The 18,739-nt window shown below is 64.8% G+C and overlaps 1 protein-coding gene across 1 annotated transcript; it reads right to left on the minus strand.

Annotated features, from left to right (window-relative positions):
- Window positions 1-9,482: 9,482 nt before the first annotated feature.
- VSIG8 (V-set and immunoglobulin domain containing 8) lies at window positions 9,483-15,935 on the minus strand. Its single transcript, XM_041722718.1, has 7 exons — window positions 15,887-15,935; window positions 12,941-13,116; window positions 12,375-12,576; window positions 12,065-12,286; window positions 11,412-11,531; window positions 10,940-11,138; window positions 9,483-10,210 (listed from the first exon to the last, which is right to left on the minus strand). Exons 1-7 carry the CDS (start codon window positions 15,933-15,935, stop codon window positions 9,937-9,939), a joined length of 1,242 nt encoding a protein of 413 aa, XP_041578652.1. The 3' UTR covers window positions 9,483-9,936.
- Window positions 15,936-18,739: the final 2,804 nt, after the last annotated feature.

Below are 18,739 nucleotides of genomic sequence, written 5' to 3' on the forward strand. Positions count from 1 at the left end.
GATGACCCGTAACTTCCTCCCCACATCACAAACTAAGTACAAAGTCAGGACAGAAAGAACAGGTGACGGCAGAGTCCAGGAGGCCGACGGAAGGAGCGGCCTCCCGCGGACGAGGAACTGTCCTGTCGTGGGCGCGCTGCTCGGGGGCTGTATCGGGACCGAAAAGGAGAGATGGGCGGAAAGTCCTAATACTACCTCCCGGAATGCACGAACCAACAGGACATCAGCCAAATAAGCCAAAAGAGTACCTGTGGCTGCTGAAGCAATCACGTGCTTCAGAATATCTAAGAATAATGTGAAAACCCTGGCATCGGAGCTCTCTGGATGCAAAGAACAGAAACCAACTCTGATTTTAATTAAAGCAAAAGAAGGACATTTTTAGAAAGCCGTAGGTAGCTACCGCAGTCCTGGTGGCTGGTACACGACAGGGATTTACTGCCCGTGGTTCTGGAGGCTGGAAAACCTAAGGTCAAGGCGCCCGCAGATTTGTTGTCAGGTGAGAGCCCAGCCGGCTTCCGGGTTCAGGGAGGGATGGCCACCTACCCACGGGGCCCTCGCGTGGCGGTGGAGGTGAGGGGGCTCTGGGGGGGCCTCTGCTGAGGGGCTCACGAGGCTCCACCCTCAGGACCTCGTCTCCCCTCAAAGGCCCCACCTCCAAACACCATCGCTTTGGGAATTAGGTTTCAGCACATGAATTTTGGGTGCGATACAGACATTCAGTCCATAGTGCTCTGAGGACCAAAGAAAACAGTGGTGAACCGGGGCTCAGAAAGGACAAAGCCACGTGGCCTTGGGATTACAACATCCTCAGGGCCACCATGGAAGAAATGTGTCCTGTTTCTGCGCCCACGCGGCTCCCTGAAGATTAACACTGCCAGCAAACAGATTGAGCTTGATGGGGCCTGGCGGGGCTCAAGGATCCTCCCTCTTGGGGGTGGAGAAGAGTTGGAAGGCATCTTGTAGGAAGGGGTACAGGTTTAACAAAAGAAAGGACAAAGAGGAAGTCTGAGCCAGAATCTGTAGGGAACGAAATGCATTTATCTGTTCAGTCAGTAGGCGTTGACTGCTCTTGACTGCTCGCCTGCTGGTCCCCTTCTGTGCCAGAACCCACTGGGACGTGGGGAAGTCTGAGTAGTGGCGTCCCAACCCCTGCCCCCAACGAGCTTGCAGCCCAGCGGGGAGGCAATGCAACAACCGATTGATTCCAGGGAGTAAACCATAAACCGTAATATGGCCCCCAGCGTGTGCTCAAAGGCATCTCCTGGCCTGTCCCCACAGAGGGCCAGTCGGGCCCCAAAGGAAGCGACAAAAGGGGCAGAGACCCCGGCTGGGAGTAAAGCTTCAGCCAGCAGGGACTGAAGAAGCTCGGACCCGTGGATTCCGGGGGCAGGCCGCCCAGAGCAGCACCAGGCTTTGGGGTGACTGGTGCCCGGGCTGGCAGGTTGTCTATAGCTTCCCATCCTGGTGGCACAGCAGAGGGACAGCAGTCAGGAGGAGCCGTAGAGCTCTCACCCATGACTCACCCAGAAGGCCAGGGTCACCTGCTAGAGCCTCAGCCAGCTCCGGGCTCAGTCACTGGAGGGTTCATTCTTCCGGGGGTTGCATGGGACAAGCACAGATACAGCAGGATGTCCGCTGGTCTGTTCCGTGTCCAGTTACTCCCAGAGGCCACGGGCGCAGCTGGTGTCACCCTTCCACCCCGGCAAGCCTGCTGTGACTCTCCTCTGCAGGCAAGGAGCTGAGGGTGCATCCCCCTGGAGCTCACTCACTCTGGCCCTTCTAGAACACCCTCCGGGAATCCAGAATACAGTTCTCCGTCCAAATGGGAATCTGGGACCTGTGCAAGCCCTTTTCTGTTCATCTTCCCAAAGATGGACCAAGGAGCCGGTGGCTGCACCCCTACGTCTGAGGGCAGCTTTGGGGGTCAGTGGGGAGCCCACACATGGAACCGGGCTGCCACACGAGCGGGCAAGCCCTTCACAGTGTGGGACAGAGCTGTGGGCAAGAAGGGAAGGGGCCGCCCTCGGGCCTGTTCTTCCCGTGAAACCAAGCTCTGCTCCGAAACCCCGAAGAGTCAAGATTTCTGAATCCAGACCCGGCCTTCCAGGGCATTTTGAACTTGTATTTGTCCAAGTCGGAGGGCAGGACGTGTTTTGTGTAGCAAATGGTCAGCTTGATTTAGCATCGCACGTGTTAGGGCCACACGTAAATGAGCCCCCCCCCCCGCCCCCAGCCCTGGACTTTACCCTGCTTCCCACCACCCACCTCTTGGCCCCGAGACCCGCCCCCATGATGCAGGGCAGGCGCCCAGCGGTCCCTGCAGCTCCAAAGCAGCACAGGGGAGTGGGTCTGGACCAGACAGTGACAGCAGGCCCCGGGGTCCTGGAGGACTGAGCAGCCTGTCCCCACAGTCACCGGCAGCATTGGTCACACGCGGGCAGCATGTGCCAGACCCTGGGAGCACAGCTGTGGGTGAGACGGGTGGGGGCCCTGCACCCAGGAGGCTGGCCGTCTGGTCGGGAGAGGCGGACACTAGACAAATAGACGGAAGACGTCCCTAGGCCTGTGCTAAGCTCGGAGGAGAAGGAGAACCAGAAATCTGGGCAAGCGAGGACGAGGAGGGAGGAAGGAGAGCTGGCCCCAGGCAGCACCAAGCCAGCCTCCTCTGAGACCTGTCGGGACGGAGGAGACAGCAGAGCCGGAGGCTGCGGCCAAGGACTGAGCCACCCAAAGCCCTGCAGATCCGGGCCAGAGGCTAACGAGGGGGCCGCGGGAGGCGGCGGCAGCGGCGGCAGGGGTCAGTCCACCAGCAGACCTGCATGTTCTAAAGCTCCCCCGGGTGGCCTGGTGGAGAGTGGATGGAGCAGGGGACCGGGACGGGGTGTGGGAGCTGGGCCCGGGGACAGCCGGTCATGGGGATGGGGCAGGGACGACGCCAGGGACAGCTGGCCGCAGGGATGGGGCAGGGGTGCTGGGCAGAGAGTGGGGGGTAGCGTGAGTCAGGCCACCCCGGGTACCGGCGGTCAGCTGTAGCCCCTCCCTCGAGGCCACCGCTGACCCGGGTGGACATCCTACCCCCTCCAACACGGCCTCCCAGGGGTCGTCCAACCAGCCAGCTTGAAGGACACGCACAGTCCCCACCACCCAGCCACCTCTGCCTCAGGGCCCCTCCTGGTCCCTCACAGCCCCGAGATGAGGGCCGCACCTGTCGTGCCGGGGCCGGGGGCAGGGAGAGGGAACAGCAGGCCGAGAACTTGACGGATGGGCCTCACTGGACATTTACCAGCAGGAGAAATGAGACCCGTCCGCCTGCCGGGACGGGGGAGGGAACACCCGTGCGTGCTCACCCACACCCACCTCTCTGGAGCGCACCCCGGGGGACACGCTCACCTTGCCCCCCCTTATGCTGGAAAGCACTGGGCTCAGCAGCCCAACCCCAACCCCGCACCCTCAGCCCCACAGAGGCCCAGCTCGCATCTGGCCCGAACCTGACGCCGCCCTGCACTCGGTCTTCCAGGCTCTTCCCACACCTCAGGGAGGTCCTGCCCTCCACCCCAAGCTCCAAAGCCAGCCCTGATGCCCCCCTCCCAGGACCTCCCTGTGAGTGACCCCAGGGGCACCAACTACCCCAGCCTTGCAGGAAGCTGAATCAACTGTCATGAGCATTACTGGGTAATTTTTCCAAACAGAGGGTGTTAATGGTGTCCCTAGGGAGTCTGGAAGCATCTAGAAGGGTCCGATTCAATACCCCATCCTACCACCGACACACAGGAGGTGCCCGGCCAAAGTACATTCATGAAGGAAGTGGTTGATGCCAGGCGGGGCAGGGAGGCGGCCTGCAGGTGAGCGACAAGAGGGTCAAGGGGCCGTTGTCAGACGCGCCCGCCTCTGCCGAGGAGGCTGGGAGTGTCAGGCTGGGAGATTTTACTTCTGCGTGGCTCCCTTCCAGGCTCAGACCACCCGCCGGGCCTCTGAGGGGGCCCACAGTGGCCCAGGGGGAGGCAGGCCGCTCCCCACTCTCCTCCCAGCCCCTCCGGCACCTGCTCGGCCTGCCCGGCTCCCCCATCCTCTTTGAGTCTTTGAAACAGAGTGTGTGGGGCGCCTCCTGTGTGCTGGGCACCCCTGGCACCTTGGGTGCATGAGCGACACAAAGGCCCCTGTGTGTCCCCGCGGAGCTGCAGGGTGGGGGCCCCAGGGGACGCACCCTCGGGGCTTAAGAACAAGACAGGGGAGGGCAATCAGGAGCGTGGGCGCAGGCCTCAGCCATCACTAGGGCTCCACGAGCCGGAGGAACAGACCTGAGAGAGACAGAGACAGGTGGGGGGGGGGCGCAGCCGCGGGGAAGCCTGGGGGGAGCCTGAGCCCCTGCACCGTTCATTCCAGAAGCCATAGCCCGAGTGGTCGGGCTGGGCCGGGGGTGGAGGAGGACAGGGGCAGAAGGGCCCTGGGGTGGGGCCCTGAGGCCCAGGCAGGGTGGAGAGGCGGGTGGGTAAGGACCTGGGCCTCAGCTCTACAGGAGGGGAGGCTCGGGCTGTAGCAGATGCACATGCGACTCTGGCGCCCAGAACAAGGTGGGCGGACAGGAGGCAGCGGGGAGCCCAGTGGGGCTGGGGGCTGAGGGGGCAGGAGTGGCAGATGCCGCACGGACAGGGCTAGAGCCCGCTGACTGCGGACACGCTGGACGCAGGGGACGTGATGGTGGGTGCCGTGGGGCGCCGTGGGGCCCGCTGAACGCCCACAGACAGTGAGGGCGGGTGCCCGGGGCATATGGACTTGGGGGGCCGGTGGAGAGCTGGGGAGGGGACCGCCCACTGCTCGAGTCCCGGAAGCCAGCCCCCCTGCCCCCGCCCAGGAGCCACATTACAAGAGCAATTGTGCTGATGGCGGGGACCCCAGCACGCACCTCCCAAGCCCCGCAAGCCCCGCAACCACCTACCAGGGAAGGCCCCGCTGTACGGGGAGGAGCTCCCAGAGGCCCGATGGTCGATGGTCGAGGCGGGGACCAGCACCCCGTCCAGGAGGGCCCGGCCGGCCAACGCCTACAGCAGCAGGGGCTCCTCCCAGGGCCTCCCAGACCTGCTCACTAGCTGCTGGGTCATTCCCACTTTGGGAAGATTTGGGGGGGATTTGTGGGACTTCTTCCACCACGTGCCGCCAGGGCCATCGCAGCTGTGGGTCGGAGGTGGCACCCAAGTTGGGGGAGAGTAACAGATCTTTATCCAACACGCTAGGGAAGGAAGGTGAGCTCACGGAGAGACTGAGCTCTGGGAGGGAGGGGTACTGAGAAGGGGGGTGACCCGGCCCTGTCCTCAGGGGAAGCCCGTGTGAGGGACATGGAGGGCAACAGGACCCCCCAGAGACGACCAAGCAACACCCCTTCCCCTTCTCTGGGAGCACAGTCGAGCCTCCAGAGCTGGCGGGCGGGCGATAGAACCAGATGTGGTCTGTGGTCATCCGGCTGCCTCTGAAGACTGATGAGAGAGCAGAGAGAGGGAAGGAGAGAGGGGAGGAGAGACAGGGGGGAGGTAGGGAGAGAGAGGGGGAAGGTCTGAAGGAGAGGACTGGCAGAGGGGGGAGGGGAGGGGACGGGAGGGGGGAGGGCAGGGGCAGGGGTGGGGGCGGGGAGGGGTTGGGCTGGAGGAGGGGGAGGAGGGGAGAAAGAAAGAGGAGGCGGCAGGGAGTGCCCGGGAAGCCCTGAGGCCAGATGGGGAAGGGCTGAGGCCAGGTGGGGCTGCAGGCCAGGGAGGAGGAGCCAGGAGCCTATAGGGGCGGCCCTGCAGGGAGGGGCCAGAGGCCTCAGGTGCCCCTGAGGGGGTTGAGGGTGGCCTGCCCGGAGCTGAAGGAGCTCAGGTCCAAGACTGAACTGATTCTCCCAAAACCGTTTAAGAAAATGGCCAGGGCCCCTGCTGGGAGGGCCGCTGCTCAGCTTTGGGGGGAGGGCGGGACCCCGCAGCAGGGACTGCACCCCGGGGGGTGCACACTGGGGAGGCACCGGCCAGGTCGGGCTCCAGGGGGCGCCACAGTGGGCCTGAGCAGCTCCGAGCAAGTGGGGGAACGAGAAAGGGCACAGGGAGGCAGGTGGGGCGTGGGGAGGCTGCTCAGCCTGCCTTCCTGTGCTTCCTGTTGTCAGGAGCGCTGCCATCCCTAATGAGGTCCCTAATGAGGTCCCTAATGAGCAGTACTAACGCCGAGGCCTGGGTCCCCAAGGGCTGCCCTATTTGCTGCTGGCTGGGCTCCCCACCTCCTCCCCCAGATGGTGGGTCAGTCCCAAGTTCAGTCTCAAGGCCTCATTCATGGCCTTCCGTCCTGGGCCTGCCACCCGCCCGTGGTGACACGTCGGGTGGCGCCTGCCCTCTTGCCAGGACTGTGACACCTGACGGCGGGGGCCTGGGGAGCCTTCACACCTAATAGCCCGACCACGATTTCATTTCACGGACACAGAAGCTGCGGCTTTGGGTTTATACACCTACGAGCTCAGGCCTGCGGGTCTCCAGGACTGAGGTCCTGTCCTTCGCACGTGTGAACACGGCTACCCCCCAAATAGGAATCACGAGCTTTCCTCTCCTGGCCTTTCCTTCTTTTATCATCACCACCTGGACTCAGCGCCAGTAGAAACGAGCTGGCCGGTGTTGCCCGGTGTCCTGACCTGGTCGGCGCCCTGGGAAGGAGTGTCCCAGCCCGTCCCTTTGAGCGCACACAGGAGGGCGGCTTCGGGGTGGCCCGGACTGCCTGGCCCACGCCTCCCTGGGGGACCCACCCCGCCTCCCTCTAGGCTTTTCCCTCCTGCTTGTCCCTCCTGATCCCACCGCAAGGACTGCCTGGCATCGGCTTGGTGTCCACCCACCAGGAGCCAATGAAGGAGGCCTGGCCAGAGGGGCTGGGTGCAGAGTGTAAGCTGCAAGCAGGGCTCTCTCAGGACGTCCCCCGGGGAGCACAGGGGACAGAGCTACAGTTCGGAGCAGTTCACCGCCTCCAGTGACTGTGCACTTCTCAAAACCCCTTGGTTTCCAGGGAAGCAGGAAAAACCGCCAACCCCTCCCAGAGTCGCCACCAGAGTCCGTGGGTCTAGAGCAACTGCAGTGGAATCGGGCCGCGTGATGCTGGTCGTTCCTCTGATGGGAGAAGAAAATTCCCTGGGAATCCATGCCACTCGCGTCTTGAAAATTGGGGGCTTAAAAGAAGAGGATGACTTCCTATAACCTGAGAGAGACTCAGGAGAAACCGAGTCAGGAAGGCCTCCGTGTCTCTTGACTAGATCTCCCGGGCTGTCCCAGGAGACCAGGCCACAGGAATCCTGTGGCTGCCGCACTGGGGGTCTGATGGCGACCAAGGACACACAGATTATCCAGTGTCCCGGCGAGCAGAGGAGCGAGGCCAGGGAGAGGCGCGGAAGGCCGCAGAATGGAGGCAAGGGACTCGGTGCTGCTGGCGTCTCCACGGAAACCAGCGAGGACTCGGGACTGTACTTGGGGTTCCCGCCCCCCCGGGGGCAGCGGCTGTGCGCAGAGCCTGCGGTGTGCCCGCCTGCTGACACGGCCCGCCTAACATTTATGAGCCCATTGTGAAACACGGCTGTTATAAAAGATGCATTTCTGTGAATTTGCAATTAAATTATAGTAAAACGAAAGAGCTGCGTACTGAAAACTCATCACTTCCTGATTATTTTACTAAGGTTCCCTATTTTTTTTTTTTTTTTTTTTGAGAGAGAGAGAGAGCGTGCAATGCGGGGGAGGGACAGACAGAGAGGAAGAGAGAATCTTAAGCAGACTCTACACTCAGCCAGACGCGGGACTCGATCCCACAGCCCTGCAATCGCGACCTGAGCTGAAATCAAGAGCCGGACACTCGACTGACCGAGCCAGGGCTGGAGGTCATTGACTCCCGTGGACTTCCCAGGGTGCGTGGAGTCGTCCTGCTAGGAGCTGTTCCCAGAGCCTCTCTGAAATCTCTTTTATGGCTTTTTAGCGAACTCTGCGTGTCCTTGTGTGCTCAGCCTCCGCATGAAAGCTGTGGGAGCACGGGCCCCGGGTTCCCGGAACGGGGACGGTGATGTCGCTCAACGCCACTTTGACAGCCAGCTGGCTGGCAGGCCCTCCCTCAGCCGTCCAGGAGGCTGAACTGGAGGCTCCTGGCCTGGGAGGCTTCCCCGTGTCATCCCGTACAGTCCCCTGCCGGAGGGTTCTCCCTCAGCGTGCCAGGCCTGGTGCCTGCCAAAAGTGCAGCTATCTGCAAGCAGGTCCCCCTCCAGATGCTCATAAATGTGTCCAAACACAGCGAGGGGACGGATGGCTCCTGCAGTCCTCTGCTCCCCTCACCAGCCGACCCCTTACCCCTGTACCCCGCCCAGCCCCGAGAACCCCCGCCACCCCCGGGCTTCCGGCCTGGCTCCCTCTCCGCTCTCTGTCCTACTCCTCCCAGAGGAAAGCCGACCAGAGGGCCCCGCGGTTGTGTGTAAGCAGGCAGGGGTTTGGGGCCTTCCGGGTGTAGAAACTGGAAACCTGGGTACCTTGAGGTCCACCCATTGCCCACACGTCCCGCAGTTCCAGGGAAGGAGCACAGAGCACCGGAGGCCTCGAGGGGCAGAGGGGCAGAGAGGCACTGTCAGCGGGCAGGTGGCCGGGCGGCCGCGGGCAGATCCACAGTCTCCAGGAGACCCTCCGCCCCCAGGTGGGGCCCACCGCCACCTGCCACCTGTTGCGGCCGCCCCATGGGGACTACAACTGCTTGGTCCCCTAAAGGAAGCAGACCTGGAATGTGATGCTTAGGGCTCCCTGACAAGAGAGCTGGGATGGAGGAATAGAAGCCCTCAGCCACCAAAACTGGATTCCAGAGAAGAAACATCTCTGTGGCAGCTGGGGCCAGAGCTCTAGGACGCAGCTGCTGCTGGAGGTCGGTGAGGAGTTGCAGTGAGGGGTTGCGGCCTCACCCTTTGCCAGGCCCGCGGGAGGAGGAATCCAAACACCAGAGAAACAGCCTGGCGTCCTCCTGGAGTCGAACACGCCCAACACGTGGGCATCAGCCAACACCTGCCTTATTACCTTCGCGGCCTTGCTCAAGGCATCCATCCCTCAGGCCCCGGGGTCTTCATCTGCGCAGGAAGACGGGGCTGGGCTTCCCAGGACGACAGCAGGGATTGCAGAAGACCAAATCCTGGAGAGCGCCAGGCATCTCATGGGCGCCCCCTCTCCACTAAACGGGGGCGGGGGTGCGGGGGCAGCTGCGTTAGATGCCCTGGAAGGTCTTTCTACCCCAGGGTGTGACTCCAAACCCTTCCCGGCGGTGGAGAAGGAAGGCCTACACCCCCCACCCCCCGGGAGGGAGGAGGAAGAGCGCGGAGGAGGGCCTGGAGCCTTGGGGAGGTCCTGCGGGCAGCGCCCCGGTTCTCCTCGTCCGCCTTGGGGGCGGGGGCGCGCCGGGCAGTGGCCCCGGCGGTGAGGGGCGGGCGGAAGCACAGCAGCCAGCGCGGTCTGAGGTCTTACAGGTGCTTTATTGTGCTAACACTGCCCCGGGGAGCTCGGCTCGCTCCGCCACCAGCGGGTCCCCACCCGCCCGCGCTCCCGCCCCGGGCCCTCGGCCGCGCGCCCGCGCTCCCCCTGCGCCCGCGCCCCGCCCCCGCCCCCGCCCCCGCCCCCGTGCAGCTCCGGCCCCGGCAGGTGCGCTGACTCCCGCGCGGGCCCCGGGGAGGCCGGGGCGCAGGCGGGGAGGCTCAGGGAGGCCCGGGGAGGCCCGTTGTCCTGGGGAGGCCCGGAGTCTTGGGATGGCCCGTTGTCCTGGGGAGGCTCGGAGGATCAGGGAGGCCCGGGGAGGCCCGGAGTCCTGGAGAGGCCTGGCGGCCCGGGCGTACGCGGCGGCGGAGCTGAGCGCATCCCCAGCGGTGGCCGAGCCGAGCGCATCCCCAGCGACCAGCCGAGCGCATCCCCAGGCGGGCGGCCGCGCTCACACCAGGAGGCCGTCGGTGCGCTGCTGCCCGGGCCCCTCGGCGCGGTCGGCGGGCTCGGCGCTCTTGACCTTGACGTAGACCGGGGAGGGGCCCGCTTCGCAGGCGGCGGCGGCGCAGGGCGCCAGGGCCACGTCCTCGGGGCCGCCGCAGGGCGGGGGCGCGAACTTGCGGCGCAGGGAGCGGCTGACGGTCTGCGGCGGGTACCCCAGCAGGTGGGAGACGCTGCGGCCGCGCCCGCCGGCCTTGCACCCGGGCGCCTCGGCGTCCTCTCTGTGGAAACAACAGGCGGGCGGGTGAGGGCGCTCCCGGGGCGCGGCGTGGGCACGGCCTGGCGGACCCGCCTCCCCGCCTGCGCCCCGGCCTCCGCGCCTGCACCTGCACCTGCCCCCGCCTCCCCCAGGCCTGCCCCGCGGGTGCCCCCGCCCCGCCCCGCGGGGAGGGAGGGGGGACCCGGAGGAGCCGCCTTACCTGTCCTTGCGTCCTTCGCCTTACCTGTCCTTCTGTCCTTCGCTAGCACCAACCGGCCCTCTCGCTCCCTCTTCTCCTGACCTCTGCCCCTCCACCTCCTGCTCCAGCTCGTCCTGGTCCCCAGGGCACTGCAGCCATTAGCACGACTAGTCTTGTCCTAGTTTTATTTCTAGTTGGTTCCTAATGTAAGTTATTAGCACTATCCTCACTACAGACTCTTCTCAAGTAAGCGTGTCCAGAATTGTCACCGGCGCGAGACAAGGGAAGACACGCGGAAACACGGGCCCTGCCCTCCAGGAGCTTACAGTCTACACAGGACAGAAAGGCAGGCGCACAGACAGGAGGAAACGGAGGGCAGGGGAGTGGAGGTGAAGACTGGCGCGGGAGGGGGACAGAGGAGCCCCGACGACATGCTGCGGTCCCAGCACTCCTGGCGATGGCGGGCAGGGTGGGGGTGGCGGGCAGGGGTGAGGAGGGGCAGGGCGCCGGTCCCCCGCCGCTTGGCAGCATGCAGCATGCATCAGGTTTTACCTGATTTCACTAGCCAAGTCGCCGCAGGCCCCGCCGCCGACCCCGCCGCCGTTGCTGTAGCCGAAGGCACCGCGGGCGCCGCCGGCCCCGGCGCCCCCGCAGCAGCAGCAGACGAGCCCCCAGATGCCCACCAGCAGACAGCCCAGCATGAGCAGAGAGCCCAGCACTGCGCCTATGATCATGCCTATGCGCCGGGAGTCTGTGGAGAGAAGCGGACAGTCAGGTGCGGGCAGCTCCTCTGTGGGAGACCAAGGCCCCCCCATCCCCGGCCCCAGGATCTCGGGGCCCTGGGACACCCCGTGAGGAAGGACGGGACATGCACAGGCACGTTTCTCCCAGGGCCTGCCCTAGCTGAGCCTTAGGCCCTGTGGGGGTGGGGAGCAGAGCCCCGGAGGCTGCAGGTACAGCCCAGCTTCCTCCAGCCGCGCCCTCTGGGTCCCAGGGCCCCCAGGGGCACTGCCCCCGCACCTACCTGAGACCTTCACCTCCACCACGCACACACTGTAGCCCACGTGGTTGGCCACTGTGCACTGATAGAGCCCATTATCCTCGCTCGAGATGTCTTTCAGCAGCAGGTCCCCGTTGTTCAGACCTGAAACTGAGGGAGCACAGGGGCTGTGGCAAGGCCTGGACTCAGGGCCCTGCCTAGGCCGCTGCAGGGGGGGCGGAAGGAGGGAGGGTGTATGCTCGTGCAGCGCATGCACACACACACACACACACAGATCCGCCCCACTCTCCAGGCAGAGGCAGCATTCGTTCCCTCTGCGACCTTAGGGAAAGCTGTTCCCTCCCCGGGCCTCGCTGTCCTTCTCTGCACTGTGAGGACAAGGTTGGGCCAGAGGAATCTAAAGGGCCTCCCCCCAGCTCTGATGCGGTCTGCTCAATTGTGAGCACCATCCCGCTTGTCCCCGTGCCAGCTGCCTCCCACGCCTCGTCCCACGGAGCCCTCACACGGTGTAATTTCTCTCGGGTGTGAGGCAGCCAAGGCACAGGGACATGCAGCCGCCTGCCCGGGTCTTGCCGTCAGCAGTGGTGCAGCCAGGGCTCCGGCCTCGCTCTTAGTCTCTGCCTCTGACCCCCTCTCCCCCGCCTCGGCCCCCCGCCCGGCCCGCTGCTCAGTCCCACCTTGGTTCAGGGAGCTGTGGAAGGACTCCTGGTAGGAGAGCTCCGAGTGGAAGCTGTGCTGGGAGTGGTAGGAGCCAGCGCGGTAGGGGTGGGTGTGCCCGCTGATCTTGGCCCACTTGTAGGAGAGAGGCGGGGTGCCCCCGTTGGCAAAGCACTTCAGCACCACGTCGTTGCCGCGGGTCATGTGGCCCTCGGACCAGCACATGGGCACCGCAGGCCGCGCTGCAGAGAACGGGCCGAGTGTGAGCCAGGGCACAGCCAAGAGGCTCGGAAGTCCGGGGAGGGGGCGCCCAGCGGCGCCCGGCCGTACCTTGGACGGTGACGATGACCTTCCGGCTGGCCATGGTGGTCTTCTTCACCCTGCACTCGTAGGTGGCTGTGTCCGACACCTGCAGGTTCATGAGGTTGATGGACGCGTCGTACTGGCTGGGGTCCGAGGCTGCAAAGCGGACCCTCTGCTGCAGGTGGGGGAGGTTGCCGTGGTTGATCCTCTTGTCCTGGTAACTAAGGAACTGTGGAGAGAAGAAGGCTGGAATGGTGACGCGGGCACCGGGAGCACCGCACGGGGCTTCTCTGAGACTCTCTGGAGGTAAGGATGGTCGTGGTGACCCCTGACCTCGTAGTGAACCAGTGGGAGCAGATGGGCACGGGCACGACGGCCCTGAGGCCTCCCGTGCCCTCTGGGGCCTGAGGGGGAAAGCGGCCTGTGATTTAGGATTGCAGAGCCCTCCTCCCTGCCGCCCCGTTCCCGGAGAGGCCATGGGGCAAGTTCAAGATTATCTGCTTATCTGCCCTCGTCCCCACCCCGCAGGGTGTATGCCCCCCAGGGGGACCCGAGAAGTGTAGGGGAAGGGGAACGCCAGGCCTGGCACTTACCACATTCTCCCGATGTGAGGGGTCTGAATTGAGCTGCATCCACTCGATGTCCAGCCCGTTGGGACCATAGTCTTCAGGGTCCAGGATGTAGGGGCAGCCCAGCCTCACATTGTCACCTTCTGCCAAGTACAGGACCTCCTGGCCGTCCCCGTTGATCCGCACAGCAGACAGCAGAGCTAGGGGAGAAGGCCGGGGGCGGGGTCAGCCTCAGCGCATCTCCCCTGCACCCTCAGTGGAGTCCCCCGGGAGGGAGGGGCTGGGCTCAGCGCGTGCGCATGCATGAACGCAGGGACCGGTCTCTGTGCGTGTCTGTGCATGCTTGCGTACACACGTCTGTGTTCTGCGATTGCATCCGAATCCTGCGTGGATGTGTATGGCCGCTGGGTACGCTTGCGTGTGTGTGTGAGGACATGCACGTGCGTGTGTCGTGTGCTTATGAGTATTTGTGGCTCCTCTGGTGTGCTGCGGGGATACTCAGACATACAGCCAGGAGGTATCTTACATAGTGGCTGCGTGTGTGTGTGCGCGCGTGTGTGTGAACACGCGAAGCAACCAGAGTTGTTAAACGCCCCGCCGGAGAAGCCCCACTGGAGAAGGCTCGTTAAAAGGCACCTCTGTCTGGGCCAGGTGAGACGCACCTGCCTGGAGTTAGGAGGATGGAGCCACGGCCTCTAAGGTCCCTTTGCAGCCCCAAGGAGCAAAAGCCTGGACGCGCTTGTGAGTCTCTGCAGGACAGTGCGTGTCTGTGGCTGTGTGCCCGGCTGTGTCAGGGCCCTGAGCCATCCTTTGCGCCTGTGCGTGAAGGGGGGCCGCCATGAGCAGAGCCGGGCTGTGCCCAATGGTGAGTGATGGCGTGTGCCAGTCACATGGCCGCAGGCACCTGCAGGACCGTCGGGCCTCACGTGATGACACGGCGTTGTGGACGCCGCGTCCTGCCCCTCGTGCGACGGTGTGGCTCCATGCTGTGGCTTGGGTGCAGCCACCCTGGCTCGCTCGCCCCGGTGGGGCCCCTCCCACTGCGAGCAGCCCTGGCGCCCTGAGTCAGCCCTGGTGAGCGGCCAGGATGGGAGCCCAGGCCTGAGCTCCTTGCCCTCCCTACCCTGAAGCCCCAGGCGAGCACTAGCCCCAACCGGTTGGACCCAAAGAGGAAGGCGGAGGGGAGGGGGTGTGCCGGGCCCCAACCTGGCAAGCAGGGCAGGCAGGCTCCCTGTCCCGGGTGCCGCAGCCCAGCCTGGCCCGCTCTCCTCCTGGATTCCTGACAGCCAGCCCATCCCTGGGCACCCAGCCCTGGTCTCGGCGCCGCAGGCCGCTCGGCCCTTCTGTCCATCTCTCTGGGAACCACGTCTGGTTAGAGAGTGTCGCCCAGGTGCAGGGACACGTGGTCACAGCCACGAACCTTCAGGGCAGGTGTATCCCATGCAGTCCCAGCCTCCTAGCCCCCCAGACAGGGACACCTCCGCACGCAAGCGCAGGTGCGTGTTAACCCAGAGGACGCACAGTCCTAGAGGCCTGGGGCCTCCCTGCAGCAGCAGTGTGTGGTCCTACGGTGCCAGCAGGGCCCTTCCGACGCCCCCAATGCCTCGGGGATCCCTGAGCCTGCCCCTAGGAGCCCTGGCAGGGCCAGCACGGGGGCACTAACGGGATGTGGTGCTGCTTCCTCCAGCCCCGGGGCCAAGACAACTAGCTCCCGAGATAAGGATCCTGGGGCTCCCTGCCAGGGCCCGGGGCAGCAGGAGGACTGCCAGGAAGGAGCCAGGCTTGCGGAGAGCAGAGGCTCCACCCTGGGCAAGTGCTGCCAGGAGCAGCCCACAGCCCTGAGGACTGTGTTGGGGGCGGGGGACGCGTGCAGGGGGTCGGCGTGCAGGGAAGGGTCTGGGAAGGAGGGCAGGCCCAGTGAGGGAGCCTCCGCCCTGCAGGAGCCCCGTCCTAGCCTCTCAGCCTCCACCCAGGCTTAGCCCTTCCACACCCCCTCACAATCCCCTTTGTGAGGAGAAGTTGTTTCTGGTGTCTCGCCGTGGTCTCTCCTACCGTGGCACCAAAGGAGTGCTCGGGCATGAGAGAGGAGAGAGGCTGGGAGAGGGGCGGAAGCCAGGGTGGGAGAGAGAGCTGGTCAGGAGCCCTGGAGGGGGCAGCGAGTGGGGGGAAGGGAGGGGACAGGGGCGCGCCCCAGGGGCTGCGTACCCTCCGCAACCCACACCCTCCATGGGTGTCTACTCTCGGCCTGGAAATCCCTGTGACTTCTCGAGCTGCTTCCACAGCTCCTAACCCTCCCCCTGGGGGGCAGGCTGGAGAGCAAAGTGGGGGGCTGGAGCCCCGCAGGGTCTGTCCTCCCACAGCCACGCCAAGCGCCTCCCTGTCCAGGTCCCGAGGGGGCTCTGCAGGCTGTGGTGATGTGGTGTCGCCCTTGGGGTCTCCCTCCCCCCAGCCCCAGGCCCCCCACCGCCCAGACAGCCCCCTGTGGACTCCTGAGGCCTCCCCCAGCCGTGCCCTCCTCCGGCTCCGTCCTGGGCCCGGGGACTCCCAGGGCACAGGGCCTGCCCCCAGCACCGCTGCTGCGCCCATTCCCACTGCACCCGACCCTGCCTTTGTCCCAACTCTGCGCCCTGGGCTCAGGCCTGGGGGTGGGTGCTCCGGGCTCCCCATCAGCGCCCCCGGCGTCGCTGCTGCCTGCCGCCCGCCTCAGCCCCAGGCCCCGGCTCTCCGGCGAGGCCTGGACCCCGCACACGGCTTGTGCTCACACGTGTGGGCCCCACAGGCTCACAGATACGCTCCGTCGGAGACACGCGCCCAAACCTGCAGGCGCAGGGCTGCCCTGGGGAGAGGCCCCTCACAAACCCCAGCCGGGGGGCGTCTGGACCGCGTGCAGGCCCCGCTGCAGGCCCCTTGATGCCCTGTCCCTGCCCTGCGGCAGCGTGTGGGCGTCCCTGTGGGTGCCCAGCCCCATACCTGGGCTCAGGCACACGAGAAGAAGGTGGAAGGCTCCTCGAACTCCCATGTCTCTAGGCTTGGCTTCTCCTCCGCCGGGGCTGACTATCCCGGGCCGGTGGTGGTGGGTGTATAGGGACAGGTGGGGGGGTGAGGGCCCAGACACTGCCCGGGGTGGCAGGAAGGTGCAATGAGTGTCGGGCCAGAGCTGGAGTTATTTCTATAGGAGGGAGGGGGCCTGGTCCCCGCCTTGGGGAGGAGCCCCGGGAACCCTAATTATCGGGGTGACAGAGTGGCCTACCCAGGCATTAACCCGGCCCTCACCCAAGCTCTTCCCCATCCCGAGAGTGGCGCAGGGCGGCCAGCGGGACTTGTAATTAGGCACCTCTTAAACTTGCACTTCCTCCTGGCCCCATCCTCGGGGTAACAACAGTCGCCCCATTTCACAGCGTCCACAGGGCTCCCCTCACCACTCATTTGTCGCCTCCTTCCCTGGGGGGAAATGGGGAAGCGGAAGGAGAGTCAGGCTTGGGGAAGGAGGTAGCCAGGCCGTGAAGGGTTAACACTGAGCCCCTGGGTCGGGGCGCCCAGCCTCCCCTGCAGGCCCCAGCCAGCCAGCTCCTCCCTGACCCTCGGGGAACCCCCCCAAGTTGAGGTCCCTGGGGAGGGGCCACAGGGAAGGGGACAGAGGCTGGAGGGAAGGCCCAGGCACATGAAAGGGACCCAGGAATGTCCAGCCTGCCTCCCCTCCAGGCCTCTGGCCCTTCAAAGGGAGTCAGGCTTCCTGAGCTGAAAGAGGGAGGGGTGCCTGGGGACAGGGGTGCCCTTCGGGAGCAGTGTCCCCCACCCACACCTGAAGTGGGGTCAGCCCTGAGTGCAGGGGACCCCTGGCCGCGGGGGTGTTGGGGGGATCTAGCCCCCATCTCCCTGCAGAACCGGCCCCATTCCAGAGAGGCTTGGGAGGAGAGGAACCAGGGTGTGTGGAGGGTGAGGGGACGCTGGAGAGTACAGGGCCAGGAGGGCCAGGGAAGGGAGCGTGCCATGTGCCCCACATCATGCTTCAGGGATCACCGGGTGTCCTTGCTTCTGTGCCAGGGAGGCAGACCAGGGCCTCCGTGACCTGGACCGCCCAGTGGGGTGGGCAGGTGGGAGCTGGCGGGGAGGCCCCACAACTGCCCCGTGTCACACGATGGTGGGCATCAGGTCCCGAGGGGCCGGCTCCAGCAGCTCAGCTTCCTCAGAGGAATCCGGGGAGGCGCCCCCCCCCTCCCTGCCTCCAGGGCAGGGGGCACAGAGAGGGCAGGGGTGGGGTGAGGAGTAGCCGTGGGAGGAGCTCCAGGCTCAGGGCAGCCCAACCAGGAAGCACAGGGAATCCCCGCGTCTCTGCCCCCCAAACCTCTCCCCCTGCACTCTCTGCAATGACAGGGTGCCCTGGGACCTGCCAGATGCACCAATGAATATCCTCATTTCCGTGTTTATTTTGAGGTTTATGGGATTGTCCTGCACCCCGGGAAGGGCAGGTGCTGCTGCGGCCCTGCTGACGCGAGGGATACCCAGGCATCCTGACTCTCAATCCAGAGGGGCCCAAGGAAAGGGCCCGTGAGCCTGTGGCTCAGCAGGTCCGGCCACAGGGTAAAGATGCAGAGGGTCAGTGATGGGCCAGGACGACGAGGGCCGGGCAGCAAGGGAAGGCTGCGGTGCCATCACCCCCGGGGGTAGGGTTGGTGGGTTGGGTCCTGGATGGCCCCTGCAGAGCTGGGGTGCAAGGCTGGCTCAGTTAGCTGGGGTCGCCGGCAAGCTCGAGGTGGGACTTGAGGCCCGGAGGGGAACAGAGGCTAGAGCGGGAGAGACAGAAAGCAGGAGCTGAGGCTGGGGTCCATGTCAGGGTACGGCGGGGGCTGGGGTTTGCTGTCCTTCACAGGAGACCCGAGGCCTGGCTGAGACCCACGCGGGGCTGGGACTCCCACTGGGTGAGCTTGGGATTTGTTAAATGTGAGTTTGGGATTCGAGTTAGGACGGGCTAGTCAGGTGTAGGACACGAGTTGCAGGACGATTCACGGGGACTCCAAAAATTGAGGTTTTATTTATGACACAGAAAGACCTCGGTCTCTGTCCGCTAAATGCCGGATCGCCCAGGATGTTCATCCCTCTGCTCCAGGACAACCTGGTGTCGTCGTCGTATCCACGACGTACCTCTGTGTGTGACTTGAGGGTCCCAGGGAGGGAGGGAGTTCCAGGTGTGCAGGAGCCCACCTGCACGACCAGATCCCCTAACAAATGCAACCCCAGGGGGTCCTGCTGCGCCCCTGAGCCCGTGCCAGCCCAGCCCCCGCCCCGGGTGACAGTGGGGGGCACAGAGGGGATGCAGGAGTTAGCAGCAGCAGCAGGGGGGCTCGCAAGAAGACGGGTCCCCCCCAACCCAGGCACGGAGGAGGGTCCTGGTTTGGCAGTCTAGGGAATGCACATGGGGGAGCCTGAGGGCATAGATGCTCCAAAGTAACAGCTACTTTCTTTTTTTAATTTAAATTCAAGTGGCCCCAGCTCCCAGGGGGCTCAGCCAGTGGTCGAGCACCTGCCTGGGGCTGAGGTCATGACCCCGGGGTCCTGGGATCAGCCCCAGGTCGTCCTCCCTGCTCAGCGGGAGGTTGCTGCTCCCTCTCCCTCTGCCGCTCCCCCCTGCTGTGTGTTCACATCTCTCTCTCTCTCTCTCTCTCTCTCTCTCTCTCTCTCTCTCTGTCAAACAAATAAAACCTTTAACATAATTTAATTAAATAAAGAAGTTCACTTGGCCCACATACGGTGCATCGTTCACGTCAGATGCAGTGTCCAGTAGTCTATCCGTTGCCTGTACACCCAGCGCCCGTCCCACTGCGT

Source organism: Vulpes lagopus, chromosome 11, assembly GCF_018345385.1.
Source record: "Vulpes lagopus strain Blue_001 chromosome 11, ASM1834538v1, whole genome shotgun sequence".
NCBI lineage: Eukaryota > Metazoa > Chordata > Mammalia > Carnivora > Canidae > Vulpes > Vulpes lagopus.

What these genes read in the sequence shown, in the direction of transcription:
- VSIG8 (XM_041722718.1), bottom strand. Translation starts at nt 15,935, where the DNA reads ATGGGAGTTCGAGGAGCCTTCCACCTTCTTCTCGTGTGCCTGAGCCCA. An exon ending in GGTGGAGGTGAAGGTCTCAG is followed by an intron (nt 11,139 to 11,411) that starts GTAGGTGCGGGG and finishes TTCTCTCCACAG; the next exon opens with ACTCCCGGCGCATAGGCATG. An exon ending in GACTTGGCTAGTGAAATCAG is followed by an intron (nt 10,211 to 10,939) that starts GTAAAACCTGAT and finishes TTGTTTCCACAG; the next exon opens with AGAGGACGCCGAGGCGCCCG.